Source organism: Chaetodon auriga, chromosome 10 (assembly GCF_051107435.1).
Source record: "Chaetodon auriga isolate fChaAug3 chromosome 10, fChaAug3.hap1, whole genome shotgun sequence".
Classification (NCBI taxonomy): Eukaryota; Metazoa; Chordata; class Actinopteri; order Chaetodontiformes; family Chaetodontidae; genus Chaetodon; species Chaetodon auriga.
Window position 1 is genome coordinate 8,088,948 of NC_135083.1, and position 21,681 is coordinate 8,110,628.

At 42.2% G+C, this 21,681-nt stretch overlaps 1 protein-coding gene across 1 annotated transcript in view; it reads right to left on the minus strand.

Annotated features, from left to right (window-relative positions):
• Positions 1–9,159: 9,159 nt before the first annotated feature.
• The window catches only part of LOC143326924 (cadherin-4-like), a 228,192-nt gene continuing 215,670 nt past the window's right edge, over positions 9,160–21,681 (minus strand). Inside the window, exons 12-17 of the mRNA XM_076740975.1 lie at positions 20,612–20,754; positions 15,667–15,906; positions 14,447–14,683; positions 13,066–13,205; positions 12,816–12,980; positions 9,160–11,161 (exon numbers count right to left, since the gene is read on the minus strand). Coding sequence (XP_076597090.1) covers positions 10,955–11,161; positions 12,816–12,980; positions 13,066–13,205; positions 14,447–14,683; positions 15,667–15,906; positions 20,612–20,754 — 1,132 coding nt within the window. The 3' untranslated portion in view covers positions 9,160–10,954. The remainder of the gene's footprint in view (positions 11,162–12,815; positions 12,981–13,065; positions 13,206–14,446; positions 14,684–15,666; positions 15,907–20,611; positions 20,755–21,681) is intronic.

Consider the following 21,681-nt stretch of genomic DNA (forward strand, 5'->3'; position numbering starts at 1 on the left):
GGCAAGAGGACAAACTTACGCAGCAGTTGTGTACATAGACGGGCAGAGCACTGAACACTCTGATGGCCTGAAAATGGGTCATCGCAGTATTAAGAACAATCTCTAAAAGCATCATCTGCCAAAGCATGATTTGGCTTTTATTATGAAGCAGTCACAGGAAGGAGATCAGTCGAAATATTGCAGGGAGTAATGGAACAAGAGCGAGCCAGGGTTGAATGTTATACCTAATAATGCAGGTGACCATCATGCTATTTTCTTTTATTTCTTGTGTATTGTAATGAGAAATAGTAAATGGAGCAGTTGCGTCCTGGGTTGTCTCGGTTGTGAACTTTCGCCTACACACCCAGAATGCAATCTGTCGACGAACTAAGTGCTTCACGTCGTCACTGCTGCTGAACTCTGTATTTCACAGGTTAGTGGTTGGTGAAAATTATGTATGTCAAGTTTTTAAAGCCTCACTTTATGTGGGTGAGTGTTACAAAGATATTCTGATATCGTTTTGAGCACTTCTGTCAGACATGAAAACCTTTGAAACTTTGCCGCTGTCAAAGGTGGCTGGTTCAGATGCTGCTGGGTGGACAGTCACTGCACCGCGGCCGTGGGTTTCTTTTACCTGAGTAAAGTCTGTCAGGCTGAGTGCTAGGTTTTAGGGTTGCATTCCAAGTTTCATTGGGCTCCTACATACATAATTGCCGAAGGACAATTGGTATAAAATGGTTTTAAATGTTTTGTATTTCTCTGTGAGTGATTAAGTTTTGCTGTCACCCTGATTCACTTCTTTATGAAGGCCTACAGGTGGTAATGTGTACCACAATGTTATTTGAGGTAGAAAACGGTAAGAAGTACACCAGAAATGTAAGATACAGCTGTGAATATGCTCTGTGAGATATGATGGAGCAACTGGATTCTTGAGTGTTTTATACACTTGTGTAACCATGCCAGAAACTCACAGAACAATAAAACCTTGATTTAACCCCCCCCCCCCCCCCAAAAAAAAAAAAAAAGTCCACGATTCAATACGTACAAAGAAAAATGATTTGGAGAAAAATCCCAGTGTGTGCAGCACACTCTTATTCATATAAACTTTGTTTTTCCTTTTACCTTAAAGTGCTTCTGCTCTCCTACTTTAAACGACATAAGCGTGTGCAAAGAATTGCCATGAATTGTCCTTGGCAATGGATGATTGAACCATGCACCATTTCAAAACAGGAACAAGGCAGCAGTCAGCAGCAGTCCTTTTATAAGATAATTCAAAGAGCTGCTCCGCTGGGTGACCACATCAGTGAACAGTTCATGTACCGGCAGGTTTAACACCCTCTGTTTGGGGGTCAGCTCAGCTGTGGTTGTTGAACTGCAGTGAAAAAGTGCTGCTACACAGCTCAATGGAGCGGCCTACGTTCAAAGCTGCTGGTGAAGTGAGGGTTAAAGCTTGTGTGGGGACGATCCCACCTCTCTCACCACTACATCCATGTTTCGTGCATTGTCTGTAATGACAGCGGCACTGTGATGATTGTTGTTATTCTTCATGCCCCACTCCAAAACCGCAGATTTCAAAACCTCAGCTATGTTAAGTTCAGTGTGTGATTAGAAAAGAGGCTACGTCTGAAGGACAGAGCTTTTCATTTCCCATACGCTGTTCACAACACGAGCTGTGACTGTATTATAGCTCCGAGAAGCTTGTGAAGTCCACCCATCTGTGCTTAGTGAGACGCTCTCTGCTTCTTTGAGGCTTTGTGTCACTTTAGCTTTTGGTAGCTTTTGTCTGTTGGTACAGAGCTGCTATCACTGCGTGACTAAAGTCTGGCCTTGATGTTACTGTATACTTTGACTGACCTCTGAAATCTACTGTGCGAACACAGAAAATGGCCTTTAGCCTTTAGCTAAATATTCACCGATGCAGCGTGTTATTGCTTCAGCTCTCGGATGGCAGCGGAGCTCCAAATGCTTCTTTCAAGCTCTTTTAGTCTGGCTGAAGCTTTGCTGTTGTCGTGATTTCACCTTTTCTGGGTGGTGATGTGCCAAATGGCTTCTCGTGTTTGATGTGTTTCCTGTTGCGTAGGTGACCGCCGTCCGGTGGTATTTGCAAATTGTTTTGCGTTTGTCAGTTTCCTTTCCGCGATTGTCATTTCTTGAAATGGGAAAACCGAAACGCAGCCACACATCAGCTCTAAAAGTCGATGGAGCGTCTTCAGTCTCTTTTTCGTTATTGGCACATTCATCCGTCATTTCCTCATCAGGTTTATTTTTAGCAGTGCTTGGCTTGCACGCAAAGCATGACGGGAGTCTGTCTTCTTGACTACTATGATGTCTCTGCTGCAATACAATTTTAAAGAGTACATAACCACGTTATGGTAGATAGCATCACAGTCCCATGACGGCATCCAGCCATATTTTTATTGCAAGATTTCATTGCTACATCCCTGGTTATGGTATTTATTAGATGTAATCTGGATGACGAACTGAGCTCTCTGTGTCTTCATCGCTGCTGAACTCTAACTGTATTTTATAGAGCTTCTCTTTGTTGCTGTGGTACCAACTCTGGCAGCTGTTTGCCTTTCTTCTGTAAATATGCTGAGTCGTTTTAGCCTTGTATCATTATTTAGCTGGATTCACCACAGACACGCAGAAGTTCACTTATATCATTTGTCAGTAAGTAAGTAAGTTGAGTCAATACCTGAATATATGGAGTCTATTTAAGTACTACCCATGTGTTTTATGAGGATAAGCGTTGACACATAGATTAAGGCATTAATTAGTTTAGTTAATGACATCGTTAGCACAACTTATATTTAACATATCATTATGATGATAGTGGGACATTGCATAGTTCAAACTCAACTTTTTTCTTGAAATTTCTGTTTTTATTTATGGATGCAAAGTTTGGAGTCATGTCAAATGACAGATTGAGGGGTCATCCACAGAGACAAAGCACTTTTTAGACAGAAGAGAGAAAGATGAAGCCAGCATAGGTAGAACAGATGGGTCGGAGAAGTTTGCTTTTTTAAACTTTTGCAGAATACATGTTCTCTTAAACTAATTGGTGCACTGCAATTGGATACACTTTGTTGCATTTATCATGTCAAAAACATTTTAAAGTAATACACACTTACTTTTCAGGGGTGAATTACTTTTTCTTTCCAATATTTGTTGGGCCTATTTGCTAAACAAGGACACATGAATGAATTCGGATTACTGTCGGCTACATAGTTTTTCAAAAATGCAGCCCCTTTTGCTGAAATGGAAAGATTAATTGGTGCTTTTATGGAGTCTAGAGTTTGGTAAATGTTGACCTGCTCATTCAGCAGAGGTATAATAAGCTTTTACAAAATGCAGTTAGTGGTGATGTCAATGACATTAATGTCAGGGGCTGCTCTGGTCAAGTGCACAAAGTGAGAAAATACAGCACTTAATGTCCCCCACACTCATTATATGACGATATCACCTCTCCTGGCTACAGTCGCAGCAGCATTTTTGTGTGTTTTGTCTGGATCTGCCTTATCCGATCTTGAGCGCCGTAGCCAAAATAAGATCCAACCAGACGGAGATTTCATTTGTGAGGATACTTTGTGTTTAATGATAGAAATCCAGGCTTCTGTGTGGTGTCACATCAAGTGCAGGAGAGAAGCTGTTCTTCAGTCATTCTTTTTTTTGTCAGCTAAATGAAGTTTGACATTTTTGGAAATATGCTCATTTGGTTTCATGCAGAGAGTAAGGTAGAAAGACGACTGTCAGATGTCTGTTAAATAGAAAACTGCTTAGCTTAGTTTAGCATTAACACTGGAAACAGGGAGAACAACTTGTTTTTAGATTTTTATATGGATAAAACAAATGACACACGTATTGAACAGCGAGCTTGGGAGGTCTTGATATTTGATATGCCTGATTGCTTTGAATGGAGCCAGGCAAGCAGTTTCCCGCCTTTATGGTAAGCTAAGTAGCTACTACCTATAGCTTGTAACCTAGTGTACAGACATGAAAGTGGTATTGATTTTCTCATCTAACTCTCAGGAGGAAAGCAAATATTGCTTTAATAGACAAGATTTCTTGTCTGACGTTATTCGCAATAATACTCTTTTCCAGATATTATGCAGGGAAAGTGGTGACTTCCAAAACTTAGCTGGTAAAATAACGATTGATAGCAGCTGTAAACCACCCACATATGCAGCACAGGGTCAAAATCCAGCATGGGGCAGTTCTGATAATCATGTGACTGTTGCCTGAATTAATCCGTCCTGACTTATCCTGTCAACCTTGGAGTCCGGCTGGTGGGAGGACGGGAGTGGGTTTCACTTCCCCCTCAGTTTTCTTGTAGTTTGAGGGAAACATTTGTGTGCTCATGTGTGAGCAGCATGAAACAGCAGGGCTTATTCTGTCTGCGTGTGCACTGACGTGCTCTGACAGGTCAGTCAATGAAGAGGAGATGCAGTCTGCCGTCGGTTCATTGACGTGCTGTGCTAAAAGAGAACAAGCAAGGGTCATCTCATTCTGCTGCCCCTGCTGCCTTCGCTGATTGGTAATTAAATTCCTTTTCTACATCCAGGTTTCCTCTGTTTTTATCAGCATTGCTGACTTCAGATTTAAAACAGAGCTGAAATGCCAATAAAGAAGTTTTACTGTTGACAGGCGGTGCGTTGTAATTCACTTCAAGATGCAGTGCCAGCAACATAAGTGCCAGACGGACCACGGTGGTGGTTTTAGCCCATAAACTACAAAAAAAATTAATGTCGCATTGAACAATTTGTTGCCGTTGTCTGTTTTATGTTATTTTATATTGTTGCCAGTGTTACATTATCATCTCCAGGCAGAAACTGTTTGAAAACTTCACGTCGGTGCATCAAGGGAAGTTCTGACATGTGAGATTTTACCGTTTCGTCATTGAAATTCTTATTGTATAAAAGAATTTAAATAATTGAACAATTTAATTAGAGTACTAAAAAAAAAAAACCAAAAAAAAAAAACATTTAAGCATTTTAAGCAAGCATTTGATGAAAATAACTCATCTAAATAATTGTTCTCCTTTCTTATGGTCTGCACGATGTGTACCCATTTGCTTTCCAAAATTTATTTCCTGTGTCAGTGTTTGCTGTTTCCTAGCAACACAAATCCAATGAATGGTCTATAAAAACCTATTAAAAACATTACATTTATTTGACCATGTTCAAACAAGTTATTTTCTCGTGTGGCAGCAAACAAGGTTCAGAGAAAGTTCAGAAAACAAAACAAACAAAAAAAATAGCAAGAGGAACTGAACAAAATCATCATTTGATAGTTGTGTATACATACACTGCTGCATAACGTCTGTAATGGCAACATCTGTTTTTTATGTCCATGGAGCCCAAAAGTGTCATTTGGATGGGCGTTAAAGTAACAAAAAGAAGGGAGGAAAACAGGCTAGGGAACGCAGATCTCTGTGTTTTCACATGGAGCTGTTTTGTCACTTCATTTCATCTGCTTCAGCTGAGAAAGACTTCATTATCCCACCTTGGAACAGCGCCCTGTCAGGCACAGTTGACAAATGAACAGCCTTAATTGTGTTGATCATTTTAGCTTATGTTTGCTCATGGCTGGCACTGAAACTAATTTGAAATCTGAAACTCAGTCATCCACATATTAAACCAGCGCAAACAGAGGCACATCGTCATTTCCAAATCTTTTGATTCTGACATTGTGGAAATGTTTCCCAGAGTACATTATGCTGTGTTTTTATGCAGAACCAGAGAGACCATTAATATGTGAGGGAACGAGCCTCAGTCATCTGTTACAACCTTGAAATGTTAGAATGCTGTGTAAAACATAAATAAATCAGAATGGGATGATTTGTTAATCATTTTTGACATATTCTCAATTGAAAACAGGGAAAATGTATTTAATGTTTGACCTCATTAGCTTCAGTCCATGTAGTAATGTCCTTCATACAGTCATGTGTTCACAAAGTGGTGAACTTCACTCCATCCTCGCTTGTGAACGACTGAGCCTTTCCAGGATGCCCCTTTCATACCCAATCATGTCACTATCACCTGTTACCAATGAACCTGTTTACCTGTGGAATGATCCAAACAGGTGTTTTTGGAGCATTGCACATCTTTCCCAGTCTTTTTTGTTGCTCCTGTCCAAACTTGTCTGAAATGTGCTGCTGCATCAAATTCAGAATAAGCAGATATTTACAAAAATCATTGAAGCTGATGAGGTGAAACATTAAATATATTGTCTTTGGGCTGTTTTCAATTGAGTTTATGTCACAAAGGATTAGGAAGCTATCACAATCTGTTTTATTTATGTTTTACACAACGTCTCAGCTGTTCTGGAATCAAGGTTGTAGCACACCGACAGTCTGACATGCATCTGTCGATAACAGCATTTCTGTTAATAACTCCTGTATGCCAGCATGCAAGTGAACACAGTCTGTCTCGATTTAGGAGCACGTATGTATGTCTTTTGCCTGTAAACCTAAAGAGGTGCCTGTGAATGGAAAATTGGAAGAAATTCATAATGTTTTTTTTTTTTTTTTTTTTCAAATCTTTCTTCTGAGACAGTCTGGTCCTCAGCTGATGTATTCTTACAGTATAATCCCATTAACATGCACTTTGTATGTTCTCTTTATGAAGTGTTGTAGGACTCGGTGCCTTCCATCACATTATACTCTACATACTGTAGAGTTAGAGAGGGATTCAGAAGAGGCGGAGCTGACACGCTGAACATGTTTCAGGACTTCTGTATGAATGCATGGAGTGTTTTTGTTTGGATTTTTTTTTTATTATGGACGATGCCTTAACAAAAGACATGTGTGTATTCATTTTTAACTGAACTGAAGTTTAACATAATGTTAAGCTCTCTGAGTGACAGAGACAATTTCTTGTCAAAATAACCACATTAGCACGTTTAAAAATAACAAGTGTGAGGAGATGCATCGCTTGCAGGAATCAGCGGGTGACAAGGAAAAGACAGGAGGCAGTGTTCTTATAAGGAGGGGAAATTTTATTTATAACACAATGCTGACAGGGAGTCTCCAGCTCAGCGTCTATATTACAAGGTTGATCTGCAAGGCTGCGCATTTACTGTACGGTATTTGGAAACCAAGATTGCAGTGGCACTATAAACACACGCTTGGAACAACAGATTCTTTCCCTTTTTTTTTTTCTAGTTTTTCTTAATTTTCTTACAAAATGGTACAAACAACAATACAAAATATTTGTGCTGTTGACAATTTACAAAAAAAGTCTTTTGACTCGATAACTGTGCAATTATTTTTTCAGCTTTTTTCTCTTCCATTTGAAACTATGCGAGTATGGTACACCAGAATCCCTTCTGGACTGCAACCTCGGTCATGCGGGCTGCGACACGTTTTAAAATGTTGTATGGTTACTGTAATAGAACTCATCTGTCCATTATAAAAAGACACATGCAAAAAGCTCCAATTGTACAGTTACAGTTTGCCTAACTTGGTCTGTTTAGCTTCAAGCAAATACTACATTATGTACACTTGGACTTGAGCAGTATTGGGCGAACACGTATGACACACTGCTGTCTGTCTTTGGCCATAGCAGAGCAAAAAACTGCTGCTGGAGCCTCCCGTCATGTGTGTGTCCATGGTCAGGCAGTGTCCCGAGCGAGACCGAGTGTCCTTTAACTAACACCAGTCAGAGAGGCAGAAGAGCCGTTGTTGGTCGAGCCAGAAGACAGGGGTGGACTACAGCCGTGCCGTAGCTCTCCCTTCATTCTATCGTTTGCTAATTCTCCCCTCAGCTTAGCAAGGGAACGTCAGTAAGTGGACCAAGTATGTGACACGTAATGATCAATCTTCCTTCATTTCCCCTCACAAATTGCATTTAAATGGGAGGTCAAGTTTGTCCAACTCCACTGATGATTTGCTGCCATGTGTCATTGCGAGTCATTGATAACATTCAGTATCATAATGGCATTGTGTCGTGTGTGTGTGTGTGTGTGAGACACAGTTATGAAGTCAGTTACCTTGTGTCAGATGTGTGTGTGTGTGTGTGCGTGTGTGGCCTCCTGCTATGTTTGGCCCTGAATACGGTGTGAATGTCTGATAAGAGAGCATGAGCATTTCATGAAGCACGTTGTTATTCTGTGAACGCCGGATGGCCTTCGGTAATGTTGGAGCCCTGCAGCTGAATTAAAACAAATGCTGAAAGGGCGCATATAATATAGAACACTCACATATATACAGTAAGGCCTAGAGGAGTGAGTGTGTGCTAGTATAGACTGTACAAGTTGGTCTGATGTGGATCCTTTTTCTGCGTGATGAAGCTAAACTTGAACAGCGACACAAATATGGCTGTAAGCTCATACAGAATCATACAGATTCTCTTAAATGCACATGGCTTCTTGTGGTGAAATATACATTGCCAGGTATTCATTTCAAACAAAAACCAGAGTGAAAGAAAATGCAGAGACCACACAGAAACATTTAAATCATGTTACCAAATGTATAAAAATGTTCTGTATGTACAACATTTATGTCAGAAATAATCACAAATAGGAGAAAGTAACAGCTGTGTTTATTTTGTGAAGATATTCTGCAGGCTGAGGAGCACTTGGATAGAAAAGAGCTTATCCAGCAGCACGCTCTGGGAACTACTGCTTCTCTCAGTTTCTACACTGTAAGGTGCAATCTGCACCCAGTTAATCTATTAATGTAAATGAAGAGATTCTTACCCTGTTAACCTCATTAATTATACTATGACCTCCCTTCTCTTGCTTACAGTCAAATGAGACTCGTCCTTATTTCTTTGTTATGGCATGATGAAATTTTGCACTAAGAGGAAATATATATATATATATATATATACTACAAGCTCATTCCTTTCCAGTCTGAAAATGTAGCTACAGTTTTTATTACCATTTGTGAACAGGTGAGGAACAGCAGCAGGAGAAAGAGGAGGAGTGGGGGATGCTTCTCATCCCATCACACAACCGTGTCGTTACTGAGATTTCCTCCAAGCATTCATCATATTCATAATTAATAGAAAATCTGGTCAGTCAGGTTGAAGCTGGCTGCGACTGTTTCAGTGGGCACTAAGAAGATAAAGAATGATCAAACCTTTCTATCATTCACCAGCATCTCCCTGTTCCCTCTGTGAAATGTTTTGCATATTTAAATAATTTAATACAAAGACTAAAGCTCTTTTTTTTTTTTTTCCCCCCCGTTCTCTACATGCAGTTCTGGAGGCCTGAAATATGATTACAAAAGCCCGTGGGTAGTGCTGCTTTTTCATTAAGTCACAACAAAACTGTCTTTCAAAATGTCTGTCTTTTAAAGCGCTATTACTGAAGCTTTAGTTTTGCAAGTCTGCTTTGATAAAGTGCAGAACTTCATAACAGACTTTCCCTTCCTCTAACTTCTTTTCAAAACCTCTTGAACTTGCAGCCAAAAATTTCAGGAGAAAATTTCAGATGAATGAAATGCTGCCTGAAGAGAGACAGATTGTGAAGGCGCTAAATCCCTGGCTGAGGCTCAGTTCCCCCAGTTTCTGTGACAGGGACCAGCACCAAAGTTTGTATATTAAAAGTTTGCTGAGAAACAACAGTGAATCAACAAAAGGGGGAAAAAAAAAAAAGAAGCGAGACGGGGGCTCAGAATGGGGCTCACAACTCCGTATGTAACGCTATAGCTACTTGAAGCAATCCTGTATTTCTTTTCCCTCGTGTTTGTACAGTTTATATAGTTTTCTTTGACACATTTACCACACAATAACTGGTGCCATGTTAGTTACCTTTGGGTGAAGGGATAAACATGCAAACCTTAAATGATCTTAAAGGTAAAGTCTCCTTAAATAACCCTTACTTGTACTTCATATACATTAACATTGCACGTGACTTTTCAATCTTCAAAATTTCATAACAAGCCTTTTCAAGTTTTAGGTGCAAATACTGAGAGCTCAAAACAAACACAGCTGCTATTGAAGCCACAATAAACAAAGACACACGACGCATTTCTTCTTCCCATAATGTGTTTTTGTGATTTCAGCAATCACGTTCAATCAAGCTGGCTGTGATCTAGGAGCACAGATATGCCTGACTTGAAAAGTTAATGATTTGTCCATAACTTACAGACACACTGTAGGCCTATGTACAGTATGTCTACATAAAGCGCCCTCGTAAGCCAGTCAATGCTCCTCTGAAACCAGCGCTGACATCTCCTGCAGCTACCCCAGCCCTGCAGGACGACAGAAATGACAAGGGGAGGTCTGAGTTAAAGGGTCAGGGGTCATATGGGGGCATGTAAGCCCAGAAAATGGCAACCAATCCTGAGTTAGCGGGAGTCTGCTAAAATACGCACCACTGAAGGCACTTTTTAAACAACAGTGCTTCTGTTCTAAGTAATTCAAGTTCAAGAAAGAATAAACCAGGGCCCTCCGTGCAAGAAGGACTTTCATATCTGTGTTCTTCTTTTTTTTTTCCTTTTGTTCCCCTCAGACAAAGCAAGCTGCTCAACCTAAAGCTTCTGCAGAGAGGCAGGCGGGGGCCGACGGAGAGGGAAAAGTGAAAACCCTCAGGAATAAGGAACGGCTCAATCTGAGGGGAGTGGGGACAAAAAAAGCTGCACAGACTAAAGCGAAAACAAAATCTGACTCCTAAAAACCTAAAGCCTATATCTAGCACAAAACCTAAAATGAAACAAAAGCACAAGAGTTTGAGAATACAAACTAGGAGAAGCCTGCAATTCAGAGCTTCCGTTTCAGTCTTTGACAGGCTTAGAGCAGGAGACGGTTGAGAAGAGCACCCGAAACTGACTCACGGCACCGGTCCTCTGTGGTGGGTAATTTGATTGGTTGGTTGGTTGGTTGGTCGGTCAGTTGGTCAGTGTGAACATGTCATTGTTAACGTGTGTTCAATCAGGGTGTAACAGCCCCATGTGTTAGAGGGACAGAGCATGGCAGGCCAGCTGACGGGACGAGTGTGTGTGTGTGTGTGCGTGTGTGATTGGCCAGATTTAATCATCATCCCCTCCTCCGTACATGTCGGCCAGCTTCTTGAAGCGGGGACCCCAGTCGTTGAGGTAGTCATAGTCCTGGTCCCCCGTGCTGGAGGAGTTGAGGGAGCTGACAGAGCCGGCGGTAGAGCCGCTGCCCTCATAGTCAAAGACCAGCAGGGAGTCATACGGAGGAGCTGTGGGGTCGTTGTCTGCTGCTCGCAGACCCTAAACAGGACAGAAAGGAGGAAAGGTCAGTCCGTGCATTTATTCAGGGGAGAATATGAGAGAAAAAAGCAGCTTATTCAGTGATGGAGACGCAACAAATGGTTGGAAGTCACCTCCAGCGATTTCGTATTGTACTAACACGAGTCAGATTTAAAAAATCAAAGGTCAAAATTGAAGCAGCAGAAGTTGAGACATCATGAATTAAAAATGCTGGATCCTACATTTCCCATGATGCAACAGCATGTTAGAAGAAAATTACTGGTATAAAGTACCATCAAATAAAGCAGTTTTACCTCATAATTGTACTTTTTGCCAGTGACATTTAACAATTGTGTCTTTGTTCTAGCTCTATGTTCTGCTAATGTCTGCTTAAAAAAACACGGAGAACAAAATGTGTAATATCAGTCTGCACTGTACTCACACTCTGTGACAAAGCATGACAGCATATACTTTTTGTCACTATACATGAGTTTTCAAAGGTAATATTCAATAAGCTACCTTTAGTGAATTTTGAATAAATAATACTAATAGCCTACTAAAAATCTGGATGATGTATCTTAATGGATAAGTGCGACATTTCAATTAACATTACATTTGATTAAACAATACAGGCTTCATTGGGGCAAGTTCCTTTGGTAAAGATCAGTTGGCCTAAATTATTCCAGGCTTTATTTAATCAGGTAGTCTCATTGAGATCAAGACGTCTTTTGTAAGAGAGACCAGCAGAATAAAGAGAACAGAGAGAAGATGCACAGCAAAACAGCCAGTCACACACAAGCGCACACATCTCCAAAAACATCCAAAAGGAATTCTGTACCGCATACATTCAGACGTATAACAGGAAGCATTGGCCAGTTCTCGTTTCTGAATTTGGTTTATCCATGTGTGATCAAAGCCTACTCATCAATATTATGTTCTCGTTTCACGAATAAGATGCGAAGAGGTGTATATGTTTTCTGCCGGTGCTCAGACCTGCACTTGTTTCTTGGAATGACAAATGAGGACCATTGACCTGAAGGTGAGACAGGTGAGGAGAGTGGACTTCATCCACTTCGCTGGAATACAGAGAGATGCTGTGGATAGAAAGCTAAAAAGCCTCAACCCCCAGGGGTACAGTGCGTGGCAGGAACACCATGTGTTTGCTGTGTTTGTGTTTTACCAGACTGCTGGAGCGAGATCAGGTGAGTACATGTGTGAGCGGGGGAGAGAGGGAGAGGGAGGGAGAGAGAGAGAGAGAGAGAGAGAGAGAGAGAGAGAGAGAGAGAGGAGGCTGGCTGGATCAAAGCTGAACAGCTGCCAACACCTCTCGAGTGTGAACGTGTTGTCACGAGTCTGTCAATCAGCATTTTCTCGCATCAGTGTGCCAGCGCTGGAGTTGTGTGTGAGACTCTGTGTGTGTGTGTGTGTGTGTGAATAAAGCTGGCACGGTGATAGCAGCTGTAAAGTAAAACAAAACTCTACCTTGTTTCCATCATCATACTGGAGTTTACATATTGAGCAGCATCCAGGGATGAGTAATCACATTAAATGTCAGATCGATGGAAAGTGAAAGTGAGAGGCCAGCTCGCTGTCGGAGAAGCAATCTAATGACGGTGGAGCTCTCGTGCGTGGGAGATGTAACGTGCGCGTCGGTGACGTGTGGGCAAAAATTCACCTCGTGGATGAAGTCCCCGATGTCTCCGGGGTGGGGCACAACAGGTCTGATTGGGTACTGGGACTCGGGGATGATGGGGCGCTCGTCCACCCTGCGGACGCCAGGTGGCTTGCTGATGATGTGCTCCAAGGAGTCAGGCTGCTGCAGCTGGCTCAGGTCGTAGTCCTACACAACCACAGGGGCATACAGGTGTTAAGTGGGGATATACAGAAAGCACGTGGGTACGAGCGCATGTCTCTCAGGAGCTCACCTGGTCCTCTTCTCCTCCTCCCTCTTCGTCGTATTTGAGGATGTTGTCCCTGACATCATCTTCAGGGTCAATAAGCAGCTGCTTGGTCTGCCTCTCCTTCTCTCTGCGTTTGATCCACACCACAAACAGCAGCACCATGCCTGCACACACACACATGAACATGAGAAACCTTTTGGTTGACACTGAGGTCATCTGCATAAAAAAAAACAAAAAAACAAAGAGGATATACTTTACCCACATCATTAATCAGACCAAGAGTCTACAGCCCTGTGCAGAGGCTCTGTGAGGCTGCTCAGCACTGCTTTGAGCTAAATGCTGAAGTCGGTATGCTAACATTTTTTCAATGACAATCCTGATCTCATGCAGCTATAATGTCTCCCATGTTAACCAGCTTAGTTTAGCATGTTAGCATGGTCATATGTAATTAGTACAAAATGCAAGTAAAGCTGAGGCTGATGGTCATTAATACGGCAGGTATTTGGTCATAGATGAAAATACTGGACATATTTTGACTTAGACTTAAGATTCAGGGCATCACCAAAATTATAACAATTTGCCCGGAGGGGGACGTGAATGTATGCACCAAATTGGATAGAAATCCATTTCACCAGTTGTTGAAACACTCGCCAGTGTCAGTGGGATTTATCCTCTGGGGACAGACAAATGTGCAAAACTTCACTGCAATCCTCCCCGTAGTCGCTAATATTTAAGCCTGGTGCCATCTCCCTCTCTTATTACTCCTCCAAGCATTGTTTTATTTAATAGCATTGCTTAAATTAACTTTTTTGTAGCTTTGCTGTCTTTTGTGCATCTTCCTTGTGTGTTCTTTGAGAGAAAAGTTTCAAAAATTGATGGGCTCTACTTGGTGAAATGAGCATTAAAGTAAACAAAGGAAACTTGTGTTGGTGGTGGTATTAATAATGAAAAGAGAGGATCACTCACACACAGTACAACATTTTAAAATAAGTTACAAAAATCCTACAGCTGCGGGTGATTTGTCTATAAGACTTGTCTATATGTATGAACTATGCAACCCACAGCAACAAAGTGAGCCAGCGGCATGACTCACTGGCAAGACAGATAGCAGCAGATATTTACCCAACCAGGAAAAGAAGACAAAAACCTCCTTGACAAGAGATGCTGGAGAGGATTCAAGCAGTTGAGGCATTAATCCATTATACAAAGTCCTGCTCATGCTGCTGTATTACAGTCTGGTGAATGTTTAATGACTGTGCCCTGAAGTGCACTTTTTTGACAGAAAGTCAAGTAAAAGCCAATCACAGGCAGCTTTAACTTTTGCGTTGTGTACGGTATATATGTGTGAATGTGCGACATGTCTGGGTGTCGGTGGGTGAGCCCGACTTGAACAGCTGATACTCACTGAGCAGTATGATGATGCAGATGAGGATGGAGATGATGGCCCCAGTCCCCAGGCCGGCTGCTGCCACGGCCCCGAGAGTGGTGCAGTCTCCATTTTCATCACAGGGACACACCTTCACTTTGATGAGTGACCTGTTGGACAACGGAGGGTTCCCCGAGTCTGACACAATTATAGGGACCTCATACACCCCCGGCTCTAGATATACCTGGTACCGCAGGCCTAGACGGGCGTAATCACCTGTGTGGAGTGAAGAGGAAAGAGAAAGGTTACTAACTGTCACATTTCTGAAAGTTAAATTAAAATGTTGTTTTTAAGTTTTTAGCCTTGTTAACACATGGTGTTTTTTATTTGCTACAACACATATCACTGGTGAAATGAGAAGTTATGGCTACGGCCGAGCATTTCTGCCTGGGAACTGCAATGGACCAATGACTGTCTCAAAAACTCAGATTCAGACACTCACGGTTTCACATACCTCAGGTACCAATCCCCGTGACTTGTGGGGTGGGGGTATGGTGAAACGAGGGTTATCGGAGGAAAAGCTAGGTGGAGCTACATATCAGCATTTTGTAAGCTAAGTTTAACTATGGCAGAAAAAGTTCTGCTTTAGTTGCAAAGATGCAAAAGGAGAAATGGTAAGCCTTTATGTGTCACCAAAGGAGCCGAAAATCTGAGAGCCAGACCTCCAGAGTTCTCTCTAGTTTGCAGTAGCCATTTTCCAGAGCACTGGTTTTAAAGTTTTGCACATAAACAAATGGATTTCACCCCCAAACTTACAGCCCAACGCTGCTCCATCCATTTTTCCTGGGGTACAGCGAGCATGAACCATTATCCAAACAAATCTGCAGTTTGCTAGATAATGTTAGCCAACGTTAGCCCGCCAAGTTACGTTGACAGTAAAAACTGTGGTTCGTTCGTGGTTAAAAAAACGATTAAATATGATCGTAACATCATTATTCGACTGAAAGCTGACTAAGGGTAATTTTGAATTATTGCACAGTCCTGCTTCCACATTTAATTCTTTTTAGTGTAAAGGCAAATGGGCAAATAAGCCGTAAGGAGCTTTATAATAAAGCATCTCATGAGACCAGTCAGTATATAAAATAATGGATTAAGAAGGTAATAAATGGCTGGACTACATCTACACCATGTTTTACGTCACATTCATAGAGTGGCACTGTGAAACCATTCATTTTTATATGCTCTCTACATCTCCTCACCACTGATGCGAGAAATTGTCCAGTTGCGTCGGATGCTGGTGGGAAAGTTGGGCAGCTCGAAGACAAAGGGTCCAGCATTGGGGTCTGTGTCGGCATCAGCGGCAGTGATGTTGACACCGTGGACGTTTCTGTTCATCCGCTCACAGATCTGAGACTCCTTGGGTATGAGTGCCGGGGGGTTGTCATTAATATCTATCAGATAGATCTGCAGCGTGCCTGTGCCGCTGGCTGCAGGAGAGCCTGGGAGCAGAAAGAGAGAAGAGAAAATAACATGATGACGGGTGGGAAAGATGACAAGAGAAGATGTGTGCAGTGAAAGGGACGATTGAGAGGGAAGAGGGACAGGAGTTGAAAGTCAACAGAGGGGAGGGAAACAATGAAAGCGAATGAAAGGACAGATAAAAAAGGAAAGAAGAGCTGAGATGAACACTGTTTATTCACAATGGTGATGTGAGAGGTAAGGGTGCTGCGGAGCTGGAGGAGAATTTCTGTCCCTGACAAAAATACTTCTGACAGTTATGCTTTCCAACTCCTCTTTCAGCCCCACAGTCAAATCAAACCCATCACAGTCGATCCAGATGCAGGCACAGCACATCCAATGGCCTAGAGAGGGCTTAGGTACAATAATGATGACTGTAACACAATCAAACAAGTCCTTGTCTGTGAGTATTTACACAGTGCAATGAGAGCCATCTCTGATTCTGTAGATAAAGGCACTTCTGCCTGCAATATTAACAGTCTTTCTGAAAGGTGAGCGGGGGATTGTGTTGCACACCGTCTTCCACTCTCATGCACCCGTGACGATGATTTACTCAACTTTTCATGACCCGTATGCAGGTCTCCAAAGTCCATAATTGTTACATTGCAACAACAAGTGATGTGAAAGCAATTATGACTTTCCAACAGTGCAGATCACAGCAGCCTGTCACAGTGTATTTTATTCATTTGACACAAAAAATCCATTATTTTGTGACGGAAATGTGTGCCTCACTGGGCAGCTACCAAAGTTGTGATATTCTCTTAAACGAATTCCTGTGGACGTAACAGCAGTGTTGCACATAAGTCCACATCGCAAGTCTGTGGAAATTAGGAAGTTAATTGGAGAAATTTGGTCTGATGCTGTTGTAGGCAGCCATTGCAGGTGCCGGTTCACAATATTGTCAGCCTTGGATTGTAATGACATGTACTGACACGCACGCACACACACACGTGTACTTCTATCCTTTTGAGGACACTCATTGACATAATGCATTCTCTAGGCCAGGGGCGGGGAACTCTGGCCTCCAGGCTCTATTGCTGTATTGAGGCAATTTATGGATGCATAAAGATAACAACTTTTTTCTGTGATAAAAGAAAGTAACATAAAATTACATCAGCATGTTTTTCCGAGTGGCCCCTCTGTTCAAAACTGACTCTTGCAAAGACTCGGTTCTGCTCAAGACTTACTGAGCCAAACATGGAAAACCAGCTGCAAGTAGGATGATGATGATGATGATGATGATCATCATCATCATCATCATCATCATCACTACCATCTGACTTCAGACACCCCACAAAAGAGAAACACTTCCAGTTATTGCATAAGAGGTAAGTGTGATAATATGTGTTCAATAACTAAGTATGGCCCTCGAAGGACGTTATAAAAATTTAAATGGCCCTCGTTAGGACAAAGGTCACCCACCCCTTCCCTAGCCCCTTATCCAAACCTTAACCATCTACCACCTAATAAATGCCTAACCCCAACCTTAACAAAAAACAAATTCTAACCTTACCCTTGGTCTGTACAAAATGAGGACTTTCAAAATAATCCAAAATGTCCTCCCTTTACAAAAATGAAAGAATACACACACGCACACACACACACACACACACACATACACGCACGCACACCTCCTCTGCAGACACAATCCTGAAGCCCTTTGCATTGATTGGACAGGGCAACAGACCAACAGCAACAGCGTTTATAGAGAACTGGGAGCAAAGAATAGACACTTTATGCAGAGCAGTGGGAAGAATGCATGAATGTGTATGTGTTGTATGAAAATGTGGTACAGAGAAATCTGAAAAAAAAAAAAAAAACAGAGTGAGAGAGCTTAGCAGTATGCAGCTCAGGGCTGTTTATTGAGTGTGTGTCAGGGGGTGACGACCCTTAGCCGCCACCAATTACGAGTCATTTCCCCGGCATGCCCCACTGGCTGAGCCATTGGATGGAATCAAGCGACCCCAGGGGCCATCTCTGGGATGAGATAAGGGCGATGTAATTTACAAAGATTTATGCAAAGCTGACAGATCTGCCAATTAAACATGGCAACAGAGCAAGACATTTGCCACAAGAAGAGTGAGACCCAGTGTGAGTGAGCCCGTCAACAGCTTGAGCTCTGTCTGCCTGGTATTACTAAGATAAGTACTGTAGATACAAAAAGACTACATACAGTTCATCTGATTGATAAAGACTCATCAAGAGGTCAATGATGGATGTGGCACTGGAGCTCACACAGTTTAGAAGAGTTTCAGGGAAAAAAACAAAACGACGAGTCAGTAACAGCTGCCAAATTATGCACCTTGGTGGCAGTGACAAAAGTGTCCCATCATAACATGAAAATGACGCATCTTTCCGGTGCATGTGTTACAGTGTAGTGTCAGTAGGGGGCACTCAGCCTACACACAGATTTCCACAGGTGAGCCCGCTGCTGCACTGTGATCTCGATCTAGTAATACTTCTGGAGTAATAACATGAATCATTAAATTCTTCTCATTTTGACAACACATTATAGTTATATAAAATCACATCATAGCCATCATAATAATATGAATTAAAAATCACACCCTTTAGGAAGACATATTCACCTGGTTATATACTGTGTAATAATGTTACTTCTTGAAATATCATCCAACAGCTTCTAAAAGCTTTAAATACATTTAGAAGCTATTTAGAGGAACATCTTATTTGATTCTCACTATTTAAACATCATCCAACAATTTTATCACACGCGGCTCCTGGCACCCAAGTCATTCACACACGTACCAAATGTACAGTATTAAATGCAAATTTAACACATGTACGTACTGGAACATAAACACATGTGGTGCACAAACACACAGGTTCAAACACATACACACATGCACGCACGCACACACACACAGACGGCGGCTTTCCCATTCTGTTGGTTTGTTAATCCCAGCCATGTATGGGGGACATGTGGAAGCAGCTTGCCACAGCTGATAGGAGAATTATGTGGGTTTTAACCAGCTAAATAAATAATTATGTTTGTGTAAATTCCTCAAAAGGATTTGTATTAACTCCTTTTTATGATGGGGGCTCAGAGATGTGAGGCATGGTGAAAAGACTTGTAGTAAGCCTACCATATGTTCTTTGAAGAGCACACAAACACATGAACAATGCCATAGGTGTGTGTCAGAGGGGTCTGAGGCAGTCAGATTGTGTCGGGCGGCAGACGTGAAAATATGGTAGAAATACAAGTGTACTTCTCACCACGCTGTCACCACCTCTCCATGTCCCGTCCCACCATGCTTACTGTCTCATAGTGCTTCTTACCATAATCCCTCTCACGTTATGATGGCTGGCACTCCAGCAACACCCAAACAGTCAGACTGATGTACACACACAAACATGCAGACACACACACACCGAACATCAAACTGCTGGCGTCTCGTCTTTTGGACTCGCCGCAGCTCCAATTTCAGCCGAACCTCGCAGTAACATGAACTGTGCGCTGTACAGAGGCCGGGCGGAGGGAGAAAAAGCAGTTTCTAAAGGGCCTATAGGTTCCCCAGGGAAATAAGTAATGTATTGAAATGATAAAGAAGTCCAGGAAATAACAAGGCAAGAAAAGAGGGGAGTAAATGAGATGTTTGTGAAGTCCAAACAACAGGAGCGAGTCAACCTCTAATCCTGCTGCCTCTTCCTTCCCATCAGCACAGCAGGTTACACGTCACGGTGTCTGACATTGTCAATCATCGCGAAAAAACAGGAAAATAGAGAAAAACACACATATGCTCACATAAATTTGTTTCAAATGAGTGCATTCTTCACACATGCTCACACCTATAAAACACCAATGTCTCAAAGCCAGCTCGACTTAAGGTAAACACTCCAGCGCTCTGCACGTCACAGATAAGGCAATTTGGGAGGGAGGGGGGGAAAAGCGCTGCCTTTTTACTTGAGAAAAAGCACTCACTTCCACTTGAGGAAGAGGGAACTTATTTGTTTGCTGTGATTGAGTTTGTGCTCAGTTAAACTTGAGGCAGAACAAATATATATGCCACATTGTGAGAAAAGGAAGGAGAAGGCAGTCATGGATAGAAGATAAGAAGGAGGAGAGGATCAAGAGTGTGACCAGGATTTTCTCTAACTCTAACCCAGCTGCACTGCACTTGAATGCCACAGAGCTTTCATGTCTTTATATCCCTCCAAATCCACACAAATGTCTTCATTTTCATCAAACAGAAAGCAACAATTCTGACATTTTTCATTCTAACCTGTATTTAACAACACGTCGGATCATTTGCAACAGTCATTCGAATTCTCGGCATTTTAAGCATTCAGCTCCAGCTCCACCGGAGTCAACAGTGAGCATCTTGCTCAAGGACGCTGACTCCGTCTGAAAGGCTGCAGTCACTCAATTAGACCTTGCAGTCATAAGCCAGGAGTATAAGACACACAAATGATGGAGGCTACGTGAAATTGCTTTGAAATGAGCAAGTTTCAGAGTGCTTTCTAGGATGTTTCACCCTCTGTTTAGGCCGATATTATACTGTCAAACCATGCAATGGTCTCACCAAATCTTTGCAAATTTTTCTTCTTCTTCTATTTTTAATGTTGTATTATAATTAACTGTTTTCAGGGCTGCGAACTGAACTGTGCAGAGATGCTAAAATGTGGGAACGATGTGAGAATGGCTCACAGATTAAACATCCAACTTACCATTGTCTGTTGCCAGGAACGTGGCTTCGTATATGTTGTTTTTGACATAGACGGACTCCCGGTCGAGCATCGCCGTGGTTACGATCTGACCGTTGGTCCTGTTGATGGACAACCAGTCTGCGGGATCATTCAGCTTTGAATACCTAAAGACACACAGGGACAGATCGATGGAGAAGTTAGCGCTAGCGTTCCTGAGTTTACAAACACTTCTGAATTTTCTCCTGCGTCTGTGCATACATAGATTGCCAGCACATACACACACTCACAAAATCACAACAGCCTGACCTTCACACAGTTTAATTCTTCATTGACTTTTCCTCCAGAGCCTGCAGCCTACAGTCAATTTCACCTCATTTTTCACTGCTGTGTAGCAGCCATTGAAGTCAATTACCTCCCTAGTTAAGCACTGCTGCAGCCGCCTGTGTGTGTGTTGCATTCGCATATTCTAGGAAGTGTTTGCTTATGCTGGGGAGGGCTAAACTGCCTGACGGCTAAATATACATGCATGCTTGTATGTTTGCAAACGCTCCTGTGATTGCATGGGGAGGCTGTGTATAGGGTGGAGATGGGATGATAGGATCTCGGGACTGATCGTCAAACAGGAAAATGGATGTGGTAGCAGGTGGCGACACTCCCTTGGGATAAAGGGCAGGGAAGGAACAGGGGATCATCTCCTGGATTGAATCCCAATCTCACTCTGATCTAACTGTTCTTGTTTCTCGGGCTTTTGTAGCTTTCGGCTCGTTCCACGCTTTGAATTCTCTCTGATCTCTCTCGACCTGTGCTGCCTCACCTCATCTTGCTGTGCCTTTGTATTCATATATTTTCTTATCCCTGTCTGTATCTTCTCATCTTTGCCTCATTCCCTCTGCGATACCAGAGTTCATCAACTGCCACCTCTCCTGGCTGCAATCTCACTTTTGTGTGTGAAACATCGGCAGCGGACATGTGACACCTGGAGCTTACACAACAAGATTTCAACATCACCCCGATTTTCATTTGTTGAATGTCAGTTTGGGCTATAAGGCCATGTTTTTACGTGACATAAAATTGCAGCTTTTAAATCCATC